The 17,197-nt window shown below is 35.0% G+C and overlaps 1 protein-coding gene across 4 annotated transcripts in view; it reads left to right on the plus strand.

The window, feature by feature from the left end:
- Window positions 1-17,197, plus strand: part of NUP93 (nucleoporin 93) — a 126,109-nt gene that overhangs the window by 100,601 nt on the left and 8,311 nt on the right. For all 4 annotated transcript variants that reach the window (XM_031954539.1, XM_003757270.3, XM_031954540.1 and 1 more), the window contains 8 exons: window positions 1,783-1,948; window positions 2,701-2,794; window positions 3,479-3,670; window positions 4,721-4,847; window positions 4,958-5,030; window positions 5,397-5,441; window positions 6,554-6,670; window positions 7,311-7,429. In XM_031954539.1, coding sequence (XP_031810399.1) covers window positions 1,783-1,948; window positions 2,701-2,794; window positions 3,479-3,670; window positions 4,721-4,847; window positions 4,958-5,030; window positions 5,397-5,441; window positions 6,554-6,670; window positions 7,311-7,429 — 933 coding nt within the window. The remainder of the gene's footprint in view (window positions 1-1,782; window positions 1,949-2,700; window positions 2,795-3,478; window positions 3,671-4,720; window positions 4,848-4,957; window positions 5,031-5,396; window positions 5,442-6,553; window positions 6,671-7,310; window positions 7,430-17,197) is intronic.

A 17,197-nucleotide genomic window follows, 5' to 3' on the forward strand; every position in this document is an offset into this window, starting at 1 on the left:
TGTGACTAGAAATAAACTTCTGTTTTAAATACAAAAATTTGAACATGTATATACGTGTGTGTGTGGGGTGTGTGTGTGTGTGTGTGTGTGTGTGTATTTCATGGAATATAGTCATGGAAAATGTTAAATCTGGTTATAGTATGAATGTTGAGGGACAGCCTCTACTCAAATCCCCTGCTGCTTCATTGTGTCTTAGAGGTGATCTGGTCCTCAAAGACTATACCATTGAAGAACAAACTGTGGCAGTCCTGTTGAATTTCGGTGTGCCTAATACCAATCTATAAATTTGTCACCCTGGAATCAGCCTAGATAAGTTCATTAGGTGGTTGGGTACCAGGTGCTATTTTTTTAATCCCAACAGTTTTTGAAGGCCGGTACATGCAAGCCTTCATGTGATTCTGCATGTGTACATCCTTTTAATAGACTTTGTGTATGGTAGTGAAAGAGATCCTGGAGAAGAGGAGCATGATTCACTTTTACCAATAATCCATAGTTAAGAAAGGTACTTTATAATGGGATTCATATTCTGTCACTTTTTTTTTTTTATTTGATGGTCTAATCTACTAACTTCAAAAATATTGTTTGTTACATTGGTAAATTGGAGATTAGATAATAAATAATGTTCAATAGTACTTCTATATGACAATCAAATCAGTTTAATGGCATTTTAAGAAAATGGTAAATTTTGGTACTTACATTGATTTATTAGTGATTGGTGTATTATCAGTACCTACTTACCAATGGAATTTTGCCTCTTTGAGAGGAAGAAATTTTATTTTTTCTTTGTATCCTCAACAACTATCCAGAACCTACTGTAACATAGATACTTAATAAAGGCTTATTCAACTAAGTTCTGCAGGCCTTCAAGGATTTGTGATTTATGGGCCTGAGTACTCAGTAGACTAATGCAGATTACATCCCCTCTATGTCTTGGAAGACTGTTTAATGAATTGCAATAATTTGGGGGGGATCAAATGTGTTGTGTCATGCTCAATCGTCTAGGGGCAGCCAACTTTAGCAAGTCTTGTCCTGGGACAATAGATGTACAAACCATCATCAGTCCCATAATTGAAACTATTTTCACTTTGAATCGGGCTATCTTCAACAATGAGATGATTCAAACCAGTTCCAATTGTTCAGTGATGAAGAGAGCCATCTACACCCAGAGAGAGGACTGTGGGAACTGAGTGTGGAGCACAACATGGCAACTTCACTTTTTCTGTTGATGTTTGCTTGTATATTGTTTCCTTTCCTTTTTTTCCTTTTTTTTTTTTTTCCTTCTTTACCCTGTTTTACTTGTGCAGCAAGGTAACTGTATAAATATGTATATAATAGATATTGGATTTAACATATATTTTAACATATTTAACATATTAGATTACCTGCCACCTAGGGGAGGTAGTGGGGGGAAGGGGGAAAAATTTGGAACAGAAAGTTTTACAAGGGTCAATGCTGAAAAATCACCCATGCATATGTTTTGTAAATAAAAGGCTTTAATAAAAAATTTTAAAAAGATGACTCATAAATTGTGCTTCTCTAGTGTAAAATTGGACATCCTCCTAGGACTCTATGAGTTTGTACATTTGCAGGAGCCTAAAAGTGCTTTCTTGGAGTTCTCACTAGGTGGCCTTAAAAGCTTTGTTTGAACATTCTTTTAGATTTTCAAAAGCCCTTTTTTATTCTTGTTGAAGTATTCAAGTTGTATTAGTTTAGGATGTTTTCAAATACTCTCAGGAATTTTCCCATGAGTTTTTATGCATGTGTCCATTTTTAAATTTTTAGATTATCCCCTGCCACTGAAAATAAACTTCGTCTCCATTATCGACGTGCCCTTAGAAACAACACTGACCCCTACAAAAGAGCCGTTTATTGTATCCTTGGCAGATGTGATGTCACTGATAATCAGAGTGAAGTGGCTGATAAAACAGAAGATTACCTTTGGTTAAAGGCAGGTTACTGCTTTTGGTGGTATGGTGGGAATTGGGGGGCGGGGGGGTATAGAAGCTGCAATTGCTTTTCTCTTCCGTGTGGAGTGCCTACGCTGCCATGCTGTTCATGTAGCTCTGGTGCTGTTTGAGCTAAAGCTTCTCTTGAAATCGTCTGGCCAGAGTGCACAGCTTTGTAAGTACTATTGCACTGGGATGTGAAGAGAGCAAAAGCAGTTTGTGAATCATTGTTAACGCCTATTGATGTCAGTGATAAGAGTATCACTGTACCCACTCTCTCTTTTTATAGGAATGGAAGGGAGAGGATAAAAGTCATTTTAAAGTGACTGTGTTCTCAATGGGTCCCTGGATGATTAGAATTTGCATTTTTCTCCTAGCATTCATATCACCTCATATATTTAAATTTTTTTACATATATGTACATGTGTACAAGTATGCGCACCTAGGAAATTACTTAAAACTGGAGATCATTTAATTGGCTGGCTCTACTTCATGCCTCTGAGACATTTAGCTCCTTAATAGGATAGTGGGGTGGGAGGACAAGGCAATAAAATAATCAGACAGTTGTAGTGTGCGTGGTCATCAAAGACAACAGATCTGTCCTGGTCCAATTTTTTGTTGTATGGTTGTATGTTAATGGGTAACCATAACTATCATAGTAATGGCCAGCTTTTCAAGGTAGACACAATTGCATAACATCCATTCTTTGATTTGAGAAGTTTTAAAAATGCATGTGTTTCTTTTGGGGATTTAGTTGAATCAAGTATGTTTTGAAGATGATGGCACAAGTTCTCCCCAAGATAGACTCACTTTATCACAGTTCCAGAAGCAATTGTTGGAAGACTATGGTAAGAGTTACTGAACACACCTTATTTGGGGGGGGGGGGGGGGGTGATTTTCCATATTTTCAGTAGCTCAGCTTTTGAAGTCTAAAAAAATTTTCTCCCATCTCAGTAGAATTCTCAATTACTTTCAGAAGCCTCAAGTACTTAACTCTATAATTACAGTATAAGTGACCTTGTTAGTCTATAAATTAGTAGCCATATAATAAAAATCTTATATATCTTGAGTGATTGTTTCTTTGAGCAACATTAGTTGTGATGCTATTTATGGGCAATTTATGAATTTTTCTTTTCTCCGTCTTGCTCACAATTTGAGAGGTCTGCCTTGGATGAGTTTAAAGCTTACAACAAGGCATCTTTGAAATTTTCCTTTCTCTCCTTGAACAAACTTTGTTAGGCAACTACGTGATTCCTTTTGAAAGACATATCTGGAGGGAAGGGTTTTTCCTCTGTGTTCCCTCATGGGTGGTTTCTGTGACTCTAATGCCAGCCCCATTTGCTTGTTACTTTCCAAGGTACATAAAACATTGTTACTATCCCAGCTTATCAATCCATTGTAGCCAAGTTATCTTATAACTCCAGCAAACTGACTTAGGGCACTTTGACATAGTTATTTGAAGTTACATGGGGTAAAATCTATGAAAAAAGCAACTTTTGTAAGAATGGTAATCTAACTCCCTATCTTTCCAGGGGAATCCCATTTTGCTGTCAACCAACAGCCTTTTCTGTACTTCCAAGTGCTCTTCCTGACAGCACAGTTTGAAGCTGCAATTGCTTTTCTCTTCCGTGTGGAGCGCCTACGCTGCCATGCTGTTCATGTAGCTCTGGTACTGTTTGAGCTAAAGCTTCTCTTGAAATCATCTGGCCAGAGTGCACAGCTTTGTAAGTACTATTGCACTGGGATGTGAAGAGAGCAAAAGCAGTTTGTGAATCTTTGTTAACGCCTATTGATGTCAATGATAAGAGTATTACTGTACCCACTCTCTCTTTTTATAGGAATGGAAGGGAGGGGATAAAAGTCATTTTAAAGTGACTGTTCTCAATGGGTCCCTGGATGATTAGAATTTGCATTTTTCTCCTAGAATTCATATCACCTCATATATTTACATTTTTTAACATGTTATTAGCACTAACCATAGTAGTTTGTGCTCTTCTTATACATGTACCACAATATGATGTAAATTATTTACCTATATGTGCTTTATTTTTCCTTCTAGACTATACAAGTCCTTTGAGGGCAAGGGTCATAGCTGAGTTATCTTTGTAGATCCTCCAGTACCTACCAACTGTAGCACATTATAGACATTGTATGTGTGGGTGGACAAATTCTATGCTAGTCAGGGCAAAATTCCAATGAGATCATGAACTTCTTTTTCCAGTGATTTCAGACTGCTAACCCCTGGTTAGCCATATCTCATTCATGCTGTGTCCAAAGTGTAGATTGTGGTGATGAAGGACTCTAGGAGCTTTTTACTTATAAAGGAAAAATAACTTTATATATGAAGCATAGTACAACATGATTTTTAGTGTGAAAATAGTCTTCATTATCTTCATTTTATATAGAAGAAACTAGAACCCTGGTTCCTTTTTTAAAAACTTCGTCACTTTATTTTCTTTAAAAAGTCTCTGTGATCAAGAAGTGCATTTTCCCCCTTTCTAGCTCTCCACTTGAAAGAAAGAAAACACAAGATAAAGCAGACATGTAGAAAAGCTTATTATTGATTTAGCTTCCAGTATTCAAGTTTGCCAAGATACTAAGCAAGGAATTAAAATTTTCCAGGAACCTGGGAACAAGGCAAAGAACAGGCTACAGAATAATGACTGATCTTGAAGTAGAGCATTTTTGTATAGAACTTTGTTTTCATATATATGTGACTCTATAGTTATGTGATTCATTAAGGAATATGTTTTGACCTCTTCTATTTCTTGTAGTAAGTCATGAGGCTGGCGATCCTCCTTGTGTAAGGCGTCTTAATTTTGTTCGTCTTTTAATGCTCTATACCCGGAAATTTGAGTCAACAGACCCAAGAGAAGCATTGCAGTACTTTTACTTTCTCAGGTAAGAAATTGAACAGCTATTTTGAATAACTTTCATTCCATAGTTCTTTGAATAATTATTAAAGGCCTCAGATTCATTAAAGAATATTGTTTACATTTGTTCTCTTACAGGGATGAAAAAGATAGTCAAGGAGAAAACATGTTTTTGCGCTGTGTTAGTGAACTTGTAATAGAAAGTCGAGAGGTATGAGCCTTTTTTTCTCATGCTCAAAAGCATATTAATATATTTGCATTTCTTCTATATTTCCATGTGGTTGACATGTGAGTACACAGAGTAATTTTTTTTGGTATATATTTCATTTGAATCATAGAGTCTGAGAGTTAGAAAGGACCTTGAAATCATATGATCTTAAAACACTATATGAATTCCCTCCAGAATGATCTTGATAGTGAAATATTTACTGCTGCCTTCAAATAGTAATAACAAAGAATCTAACTGTAGTATTTTTGACATTTCCCCCTCCTTCTCTCTTGTTGTCATCTATTTTTGTCCTTAAAATAATGACATTTTTATTAATTGAATTGTGTTATTTGTTTGTTGCTTCTCTAGTTTGATATGATTCTTGGGAAACTGGAGAATGATGGAAGTAGAAAGGTGAGTGAGTAAAACATATCCTTCTAAATTTTTTTAATTGTCAAAGATGCATTTAAAAACCATAGTTTAGTTTCTAAATCTACTCAGCCATCTCAGTTGTCAAGCAGAGGCAAAGAAAAAGATTTAACCAAAAAAAAAAAAAAAAAAAAAAAAAAACCCTCAAAATTATGACCTTGGTATACATACCTTTATATCTAATAATCAGATTTACCTTTATAATATTATTTTGAAGTAAGCAGGATACTTTTAATCTCTTCACACCTTCAATTTCTGGAGATGAGAAGACTTTGACTAGGAAATTTGCTGAAAGATGAGATTGGATGATAGACCTGGTCTTCCAAATGGAAAAATTTAGCTTTCTTTTTAAAATTTTCTTTTATTAAGAAATCTTTGAAGACCCCAAAATTTATTCTTGTCCAGAAAAAAATTAGATCAGTAAGCTTTATCATTTCCTAACACTTATTCATATATCAAGACTTTGATAATCTAGTATAATGAACGTTGTTATCCAAAATAGAGCAACAAAGCTTTTTGATTTAATCTTTACTAGAAAACTAACATGGATCTGGAATGAACTTGGGTTTTCTAGAAAATAAAAGTCTTTTAATGTAATCCTCTTCATGAGGCCTTTTCTATGATTATATTTAGTTGTTTATGTAGAGGCACTGATTTCTCAGCACCAAATTTCATTTCATTCAAATTTCATTGCCATTTGTTTTGTAAAAGCAAATTCAAATCTTTGAGAGATCACTCCTAAATGTTTTGATTTTCTTTGTTCCCCAGAGTTCTGGCATCATTAGGTTTTTTACTTGCTCTATGGCTCATTTTTAAATGCTAGAAACCACCAAGATTTGCTGATTTCTGTGTGTTATTTAATCAATTTTGTCTACTTATATGACAGCATTTTTCATAAACACCTTTCATATTTTAATGTGGCCTCCAGCATATATTCCTGTAGAAATTTATACTCCTCAATATAACTAACTATATTCATTGCCATGGGTAAAACATTTTTAGTTTAACTCTTTCCTTTCTCCTTATCCCAGATTTCTTTCTGTTTTGAAAACAATGGCTCTGTGTTTGCTTTTCCTCTCCCCTATTTTTCTTGTCAGCCTGGAGTTATAGATAAGTTTACCAGTGACACAAAGCCCATTATCAACAAAGTGGCTTCAGTGGCAGAAAATAAAGGATTATTTGAAGAAGCTGCAAAACTTTATGACCTTGCAAAGGTAAAATGTGTACTGTTCTTTTCACTTAATACATCTGTTGCTCTTTTGAAATAGGATGCACAAACATTTTCACTAGACTATTATCTTGATCTTTTAAGAATTGTATCATCACCAGAATGTTAATGCACACTCCTCATTGAGCTGTTTTCGCATAGTGCTTAGGCAGTTAATGATCCTAGTCATAGTGAAATTCCCATTTTACAGAATTGTTTTTGCCCATAACATGTTTCCAGTTGACAGAACAATTTATTGAAAGTACATCCTTCAAGCATCTAATAGTAATATCATTTGGCAGCAAGTTAAATATTTGTCAGATTTAGACCATGAAGTTTCTTCATGAGAAATATGTCAAACTCCTACATTTTCTGTAGCAGCTAATATGGTTCGCAGTACATGTTACATAATAAAATAAGGCTATGTAGGAATGTGAGAGATACTTTCATATGAAAACATATGGTGACTCAATGGTTAAGGGTAAATTTTAAGGAGTAAATTCTATGGTAATTCAAGAAGGGGTGAATAAGAGTGAATGTAACTGCATACTGAGTCATTCGACATATTTATATAAATCCAGTATGTGCACTTTTGGTCACACTGTTTGCTTTTTTGGGATCTCTTTTTAAAAATATATATTTGACAGAATGCAGACAAGGTTCTAGAGCTGATGAACAAGTTGCTCAGTCCAGTCGTTCCCCAGATCAGTACTCCTCAGTCCAATAAAGAGAGGCTGAAGAACATGGCACTTTCCATCGCAGAACGGTAATTACAATAACAAAATAATGGTGGTGGTGGTGGTGGTGGTGGTAGTGGTGGTGGTGGTGCTAATGTTAATAACTTATACTTACTTATCACTTTATATTGCACAAAGCCCTTTCCTTACGGTAGATCAATGAAATAATGATAGTAGTTCACTTTTAGATAGTATATTTTGTGTAGTATTCAAACCCAGGTCTTTCTGACTCCAGATGCAATTTTCTCTCCACTTTTCCTTGCTGTCTTTCTGATCGGTAGTACAACTATTATCCTTATTTCACAAGTGAGGAAATGTAGGCTTTCAGAGATGAAGTGGCATATCCAAGACAACGTGGCAACTGATAGCTGACCTGAGACTCAAAGCTGACTTTTAGCTTATTCCTCTTTCTACCTTAGGCTTTTAAGTTCTAAGTAAACAGCTGAAAGAATCTTCAAGTATTAAATACCAAACAAAGCTCAAAGGCCATGTTCTTGATCTTGTATAGATTGGTTTGGCACAACAGAAATGTAATTAGCACTAATCTGGGTAAAATATTGATGTTTTCACAAAGAGCACCAAGTCTTTGCAAGTTTGTAGACTTGGCACAGCAATGAACCAAATCTGCAAGAACTTTTGATACTCTTTTTAAAAATAGTTGTTGGAGTTTTTTCCCCTATCATAGAATTACAGAATTTTAAATTTGAAAAGGGATTTTGACAGTCTCCTAAATTCAATTCTTCTCTGAAAGAATCTCTACCATAATATGCTTAACCAGTGATTATCCATTTGCTACTTGAAATCTTCTAATAAGAAAGAATCCGTCCCTTGAAAGGGAACCCATTCCACTTTTGAACAGCTCTGCTTATCATTATTATTTATTTATTTATTTGCTAGGGCATTTGGGGTTAAGTGACTTGCCTAGGGTCCCACAGCCAGGAAGTATTAAGTGTCTGAGACCAGATTTGAACTCAGGTCCTCCTGACTTCAGGGCTGGTGCTCTATCCATTGCGCCATGTAGCTGCTCCTGTACAACTCTAATTATTAAGAAATTTTTCCTAACATGAAGCCTAAATTTATTTCTCTGCAGCTTCTCCCTTTGCTTCCAGTTCTGGTATGCAGTAAAACTTCTCCATAATAGACTTTCAGATATTTAAAGACCATTATGATATCTCTTCTGAATAGTCTCTTCTAGGCTAAAGATCCCCACTTCTTAAGCTGCTCCTTAGATGAAATAAATTCAAGGCCTTTGACCATCTTGATCTATGTCCTTCTTAAACCCTGACCTCTTAAACTGAATACAGTACTCAATATATGATCTGACAAGGGTAGAACACTAAGTTACTATTAACTCCTCATTGGTGGAAGTTATGTCTGTCTTAAAGCTATACAAGACTTCATTAGGTTTTTTTTTTGGCTACCACATTATACTACTGATTTATATTGAGTTTATAGTCCAATAAAATCCCCAGATCTTTTTTTTTTTTTGGTGTTGTAGTTTCAGAAAAACCTCTGATTAAATGTGCCTTTATCATCTTGCACTAATGAAATTAATTTTTTTAATCCAAGTATAGGACTATTTACATTTATTTCCTTATCAAATTTCATCTCATTAAATTCAGCCCAATGTTCTAGTCTGCCACAATCTTTTTGAATCTTTACTCTGCCTATGTGTCCCAGCATTTGTGTCTTCTGCAAGTTTAATGAACATGCCATCTATGCTTTTATCCAAGTTATTTATAAAAACATTAAATAGTACAGGACCAACCACAAATCTCTGGAGCATTCCATTGGAGATCTCTTGCCAAGTTAATAGTGAATCATTTGAGTCCAGCTATTCTAAACTTCTAATTCATTTCTTTTTGTCTTTTATTAAAAGGTACTACAACATAATTTATCAAAATTTTCACTTAAATCTGGGTAAACTGCATTCCTATGATCTACTAGCTGTAGAAGGAAATAAGGTTGTAAAATTAGCCTGGCATGACCTGTTCTTCAGGAAGCCATTCTGGTTTTTTATGATGAGTACTTTTTTTTTCTAAAAGTTAATTAACTATCTCTTTAATCTTTGTTAGAATTTTACCAGGAATTGAAGTCAAACTTATAGAACTGTAATTTTGTGAACTTTTTTAAAAGAATCAGAATGCTGTTTTGTAGTCCATTAGAATATCTGCTGGGGTTTTTGTTTGTTTTTTAACTACCTTTCAGATACTTCTGACAGTGGTTCAACAAACACTTCTGCCTGTTTTTTTGTTTTTGTTTTTGTTTTTTTCAGTACATTAGACTCCAATTCATTTGGTAAGGTGACTTAAATTTATCAAAAGCAACTAAGTACCTTCTTACTGTTTCTTCCTTTATATTGAGGATCAACTCAATAGCCATTTCTATTCTGTTATTTCTGGCATCAAAGCCATTCTTTTTAGAAGAGAAAACAGGCACTAAATAAAGATTAGAGAGTCCTGTCTTCTCTCTGTTGTCAGTTATCATCACTACATACACCTTAAACAATAGGCCTATCTCTTCTGTGATCCTCTATATCTAGATTGATACCCTCAATATAGATTTAAGAGGAGGGGAAAATCCTTTTTATTGTTCTTTACTTCGTTCTCTAGCTTGTGCTCACTCTGAGTTTAGTAATCCTAACACTGTTTTTAAAGGATTGTACCATGACCTTATATTCATTCTGTCTTTCCTACTCTTGCTTACATCTTGTGTACATAAGATTTAAAAATTGTAATTAGATGTTTTCATTTTCAGTTTTTGTTCCTCATTGGAATGTTTTCTTTTGGGGGGCTTCAGAATGTTATTTCTAAGAATTTCCTATCCTTCCTAGGCTAACTTTTTTTTTTAATTATTTTGTATTCAGTTTCAAATTCTCTCCCTCTCTGTTGCCCCTCCCTTTTGAGAATGCAAGAAAAAGATACATTACAAATACATGTAGTTGTGCTTAAAACATATTCCTACATTAGCTATGTCCAAAAGAAAATAAATTTCTATCTGCACTCTGGAGTTCTGTAGGTAGATAGCATGTTTCATAATTAGTCCTTTGGAATTATAATTAGTCACTATATTTATCAGAATTCCTAAGTCTTTCAAAGTTGATAATATTGTTTTTACTATGTAAATTATTTTCCTGATTCTGCCCATGTAACTTTGCATCAGTTCATATAAGTTTTTTCAGGTTTTCCTGAAACCATTCCCTTTATCACTTCTTATAGCACATTCATATATCATGACTTGTTTAGCTATTCCCCAATTGATGGATATTCTATAAGATTCCAATTATTTGGAACTGCTGCACATATTTTTGGACATAAGGATTCTTTTCCTTCTCTCCCCCCCCCCCCCCCTTTTTGGGATAAAGACTCAGTTGTATCACTGGGTCAAAAGGCACGGTTATAAATTACTTTCCAAAATGGTTGGACTAGATCATAGCTCCATTAACAGCACATAAAAGTATCTGTTATCCCATACCTCCTAGAGCATTTGTCATTAGTTTAACCAATCTGATTGCTATGAGATATAGAACCTCAGAATTATTTTAACATGCATTTCTCTAAGTATTAGTGATGTAGGGCATTTTTCCATATAGCAATTGAGTTTGGAATTCCTCCTCTGAAAACTGACTATTCACATCCTTTTTCTGTCAGTTGGAGAATAGTTGTTTTTATAAAAATGACTGAATTTCCAGTATATTTTGGAAATGGTCCCTTTATGAGAGAAACTTTTGCAAAGATTTTCCTCCCAATTTCCCACTCCCATTCTAATTTAGCTATGTTGGTTTAGCTTTTACAGAACCATTTAAATTTTATCAGAATTGTCCATTTTACTTTCTCTGAACCTATCTCTTGTTTGGTCATGAACTCTTCTAGATTTAGATAATAATACCTAGATCTGATCTAGGTAATTTCTTCCATGCTCCTCTATATTTGCTCATAATGTCAGCATCCCTTTTTGTCGAAATCTGTAGGTACCTATTTGTAACTTATCGTGGTAGGCACATAGATTGCCTTTTTCTGTAGAATTTAGTCCTTTCATGGAAACTTCTGCAATACGCTTTCTTAGGTCTAAGGTACATGTCATATTATGCCTGGTGTTCCTCTTTTTATTACAGATTCCAGAAGAATAATTACTTTCCCCTACCCGCCTAATGTTTGTAACATTTCTACCCTAGCAACAAGTTCCTCACAGTAGTGAGAATCATATTCAGTATATATAATTTTCCCTTATTGATTCAGTTGCTCCTCCTTTGGAAGAAAATTATTCTTAAGATATCAAGTTTTTTAACTGTTATGCTTTTGGCAGAGAGTGAGCTCCAGCAGATGTTTGGAGAATTGAATTCTTTCATTATTACTATACCATAACTCTGTACTAGGCTTAGTTGTTTCCTGAACTTCTGATCTACATTTTGTCTGAGTGGTCTCTAGTGTACCAAACAAAATCACTTATGTTCCTTTGACTTTCACCTGAACGCTTCTCCTAAATATTCCTCTAACCCTTCTAGTTCCTGGATTTCCTTATATGAATGAGCATATCTTTTTTTTTGGGGGGGGGGGGGGGGGGGGAGGGTGCGAGGCACTTAGGAGTAAGTGACTTGTCCAGGGTAACAGAGTAAGTATTAAGTGTCTGAATTTGAACTCGGATCCTTCTGACTTCAGGGCTGGACCTCTATCTACTATCATTCACTTGTCCCACAAGCATATCTTCTTGAAAGATAATATTAGCTTATGTATTCATCTTTTCTACCTCTTCTGTTTCTTTTGAATTAAGTATATCCTTGGATAGCCATATTCTAGTCTTGAATCTCATCTAATAATTCTCTGTAATAGTCATGAAATCAAATTTGCTTTTGCATTAGGATTTCTAATTCCTCTTTCTTGATATCTAAATCTTGGGTATTTGGATATAGATATTTGGATATAGATATAGATATGCATTTTACTACTGGCTCCTTTCTTAGTATCCCAACTAAAATTTTTTTTTCATTGTAGCTACTCTTTGCTATATAGCTTGGAAGACAAACAGAGCAATTTTCCCCTTTATGTACATTTTTAAATTTAAAGACTTTTTTATATTTCTAAAAGACTAGGCAAATTCATTATTACTATTCTTAGTTAGAAAGGTACATTCACTCCATCCCTGACTAAGCATCTCACCCCTGTATTTTATTTTATTTTTTTTTCCAAATTACTACACTTCTGTGATGTCTTTTATTATTTCCTTTCCCATCAGCATATAACACTAGTTAGCATTTATATAGTATTTTAAGCTTTGCAAAACTCTTTACATATGTTATTGCTTTTGATTCTCTCTCTCTCTCTTTTTTTTTTTTTTTTTAATTTATTTAATAGCCTTTTATTTACAGGTTATATGCATGGGTAACTTTACAGCATTAACAATTGCCAAACTTCTTGTTCCAATTTTTCACCTCTTACCCTCCCACCCCCTCCCCTAGATGGCAGGATGACCAGTAGATGTTTAAATACATTAAAATATAAATTAGATACACAATAAGTATACATGACCAAAACGTTATTTTGCTGTACAAAAAAAATCAGACTTTGAAATATTTCCTTGTGAAGGAAATCAAAAATGCAGGTGGGCATAAATGTAGGGATTGGGAATTCAATGTAATGGTTTTTAGTCATCTCCCAGAGTTCTTTCTCTGGGCGTAGCTGGTTCAGTTCATTACTGTGCTCCATTGGAAATGATTCGGTTGATCTCGTTGCTGAGGATGGCCAGGTCCATCAGAACTGGTCATCATATAATATTGTTGTTGAAGTATATAATGATCTCCTGGTTCTGCTCATTTCACTCAGCATCAGTTCGTGTAAGTCTCTCCAGGCCTTTCTGAAATCATCCTGTTGGTCATTTCTTACAGAACAGTAATATTCCATAATATTCATATACCACTATTTATTCAGCCATTCTCCAACTGATGGACATTCATTCAGTTTCCAGTTTCTAGCCACTACAAAAAGGGCTGCCACAAACATTCGTGCACACACAGGTCCCTTTCCCTTCTTTATAATCCCTTTGTCACCCCTGTATTTTAAACTGTGGTCTAGAAATATAAATTATGTTCTTGGGAGCCACTTTTTAAGACAGATAATTTTGTTCCCAAAGAATTTTGCTCTTCAACATCACTTGCCTTCAGTGGCAAATGATACAACCACCCTAACCCAGGTGGCAAGATGCTGCCACCTACTTCTGATTTCTGTTGATCCTACTCCAGGATCTTCTTCAATATTGACCTGTTCTAGGACAAAACCTTGCCATTCACCATCCACCCTATCCATGGTGTTCTTCAGTGCAGGCTTGGCGTGATGGCTTCCTAAAAGAGCTCCCTTACTTCTTGTTCCTACATTTTGTGAGACAGACCTCTGGGAATCTTACAGGATACTGCACTACCTCCTGCTGTGAAGATAGTACTAGAGGAAGGACCTTAAACAATCTTATTTCATACCTTTATCCATCTCTGATACTTTGCCTGCACTCATTCTTCAGCAGTTAGCATACTCTCATCCCTATAATCTTTCCTCCTCTCTGTGATTCTGAAAACCCAGCTGACAAACTCTGTTCCCCATTTCCAGTTGCCCACTTCATAATTCTAACCACCTCAGTACTGTCCTACTCAATACCTCACTTCAGAATTCCCCATCATTTCCACTGTGCCCTCTGGAATGCCTTCTCCATAATTAACAAACGTTCTTTCTTCTTAATTCTCCTTCTCTCTTGCTTAAACATTCATTGAGCTGTTGTACTCTTGATAATACTTCTTTCCTTGCCATTCTTTCTAATAGTGACTGTACTTTTATCTTATCCTCTTTAACTTACTGGTTTAGTGCAGGGAATCAGACTTCCATTCTTTCCAAGTATCTCTTCCAAATTCCTTTCACCAGTATCACTCAGCAATCCTTTCTTCTTTGAGGTTCATATTAGCCTATCATATTGCTTAGTATAGATTATGTTGGTCATTACAGATTAACAACTCATCCCTTCACCCTTAGACATTCTTTTTTTTTCTTTTCCTTAGTGAGTTCAAAGCCTGGCTTAAATTCTTTCTCTCCCCCTCAATTCCTATCCTCATACTGTGAGGCTTCAGCATATGTTGGTGCTTCTCCCGGTGTTCCCCTTTCCTTAGTTTACTTAATTACCACAACCTGCTCCCTTGCTCTGTTTTGGTTACTCCTAGAGAGATCCCCTAACCTTGGGATACTCTTCCTTCTCCTTTTTGCTTCTTAGTTTCCAAAAGTTTCTTTAGCTCAAATCTTATGTCTTACAGGAAGCTTTTCCTTGGGTCTCTCCATTGTTAATACCTTTTCCTCTGAGATTACAGATCTAGAGTCTCTGTCTCTCTCTCTCTCTCTCTCTCTCTCTCTCTCTCTCTCTTTCTCTCTCTCTCTCTCTCTCTCTCTCTCTCTCTGTGTGTATTGTATGTCCCTGATTAACATATTTTCACTTCCATTAGACTGTGAACTTCTTGAGATCAGGGACTTTTTTTGGATTTCTTGTATTCCTAGCACTTAGCACAGTTCTTAGTATATAGTAAATGCTTAATAGGTGCTTGTTGGAACCCCTTCTTACCAGTAAACTATTATTTTCCTCTTTTCTTTCCCCTTCTTTCAATCCTATTGCCCCCACTATTCTCCTGTAGGCCCTCTTCTTCCTGAGAGACTGCAAGAGTTATTTTCCCTTCATGGCTATCTTTTGATTAGATGAGGATGCATCACATATTGTCCTCTATTTCTTCCTCTTCTTTCCCCATTTATATACTTTGCTGTTCTGCAATTTAATCTCTCCTTGCAAAAATCAAACTCAATGATTTGCCAGTAGATAGGGTATTGTAAGGTTTATTTCATGAAGTTTTGACCCTGTTCCCTCAGAATAACTTCTTTTACTTTACCCTTGTCTTTTTGTGTACTTTTTTTTATACATTTTGTTTTTTTCCCAATTAAATATGAAAATATTTTAGCATTCTTTTTTTTTTTAATTTGAATTTCAAATTCTCTCTCCTTTCTTTCCCTGTTCCCCATTGAAAAGGTTCTATTTGCACAGTTGTGCAAAACATAATTTATATCAGTCATGTTGTGAAAGAAAAGAGAAACAAGAAAAATTAAGAAGATTTAAAGAAGCATGTTTCAGTCTGCATTCCCACTCTCAATTCTTTTTCTGGAAATAGATAGCATTTTCAATTTAAATTATCTTGGATCATTGTATTGCTGAGAATAGGTAAGTCATTCACATTTGATCATTGTACAAATATTGCTCTTACTTTTATACAGTGTTCTCCAAATTCTGCTCATTTCATTTTGCAGATGTTCATGTAAATCTTTCAAGATTATTCTGAGAGCATCCTTCTCCTCATTTCTTATAGCATAACAGCATTTTATCACAATTGTATACAACAACTTGTTCAACCATTCCCCAATTTATGGCCATCTCCTCAATTTCCAATTCTTTGTTAATAAAAGAGCTGCTATAAATATTTTTGTACAAAGAGGTCCTCTTTGTTTATCTTTTTGGGATACAGATATAGTAGTAGTATTGCTAGATCAAAGGACATGGTTTTATAGCCCTTTAGGCATAGTTCCAAATTATTCGTATCTCAATTTTCCCACATTCCTTCCAACATCATTTTCCTTTTCTGTCATATTAGCCAATCTGATAGGTGGGAGGTGGTACGAGATGATACCTCAGCATTATTTTAAATTGATTTCTATAATAAGTAGTGATCTAGAGCATTTATTCATATGACTAGATATAGCTTTGATTACTTTTTCTGAAAGCTGCCTTTTCATATCCTTTGCCCATTTATCAGCTAGGGAATGCTCTTATTTCTATAAATTTAACCCAGATCTCTGTATATTTGAGAAATGAAGTCTTAATCACAGAAATTTGTTGTAAAATGTTTTCACAGTTGTTTACTATGTATTTCCTTCCATCCTATTTTGCCCTTATTTATCCTATTCTCTTTCCTTTCACCCTCTCCATCCTCAAAATATTTTGCTTCTGACTACCACCTCTCCTAATTCACCTTTCTGTTTATTAACCCAACCCCTCTTCTTATTTCATTCCCCTTCCGCTTTCCTATGGTAAGATACATTTCTATAACTACCTGAGTGTGTATATTATTCCCTCTGAGCCAGTACTGATGAGAATAAAAATTCATACACTACTCCCTGTAAACGTTCATTTTCTTCTCCACTGTTATTCCCTCCAAGCCAATTCTGATGAGAGTAAAAATTCATATACTACTCCCTTTATACTTTCATCTTCTTCTCCACTTTAAAAGCTCTTTTGTACCTCTTTATATGAAATACTTAAGCCCCTTCTTTCTCTTTTCCTTCTCCCAGGACATTCCTCTTTTTCACCATTAATTTGATTTTTTAAATAATCATTCCATCATTTTCGACTCAAACCTATGCTGTCTTGTCAATGTACTCTCTTTCTGACTGTCCTAATAATGAAAAGGTCTTAGGAATTTACAAGTATCATTTTCCCATGGTGAAATATAAACAGTACTCTTACTGAATCCTCTATAATTTCTCTTTCCTGTTCTCTTTATGTTTCTCTTCAGTCTTGTATTTGAAAGTCAGAATTTCTTTTCAGCTCTGATTTTTTTCATCAGGAATATGTGAAAATCATCTGTTTCATTGAATGACCATTTGTTGCCCTGAAGGATTATTTTCAGTTTGACTGGGTAGGTAATTCTTGGTTGTAATCATCGCTCCATTGCCCATATTCCAACCTCTCTGATCTTTTAATGTAAAAAGCTACTGAATACAAATTCTATG

The sequence above is a fragment of the Sarcophilus harrisii genome, chromosome 2 (genome assembly GCF_902635505.1).
Source record: "Sarcophilus harrisii chromosome 2, mSarHar1.11, whole genome shotgun sequence".
NCBI classification, from domain to species: Eukaryota; Metazoa; Chordata; class Mammalia; order Dasyuromorphia; family Dasyuridae; genus Sarcophilus; species Sarcophilus harrisii.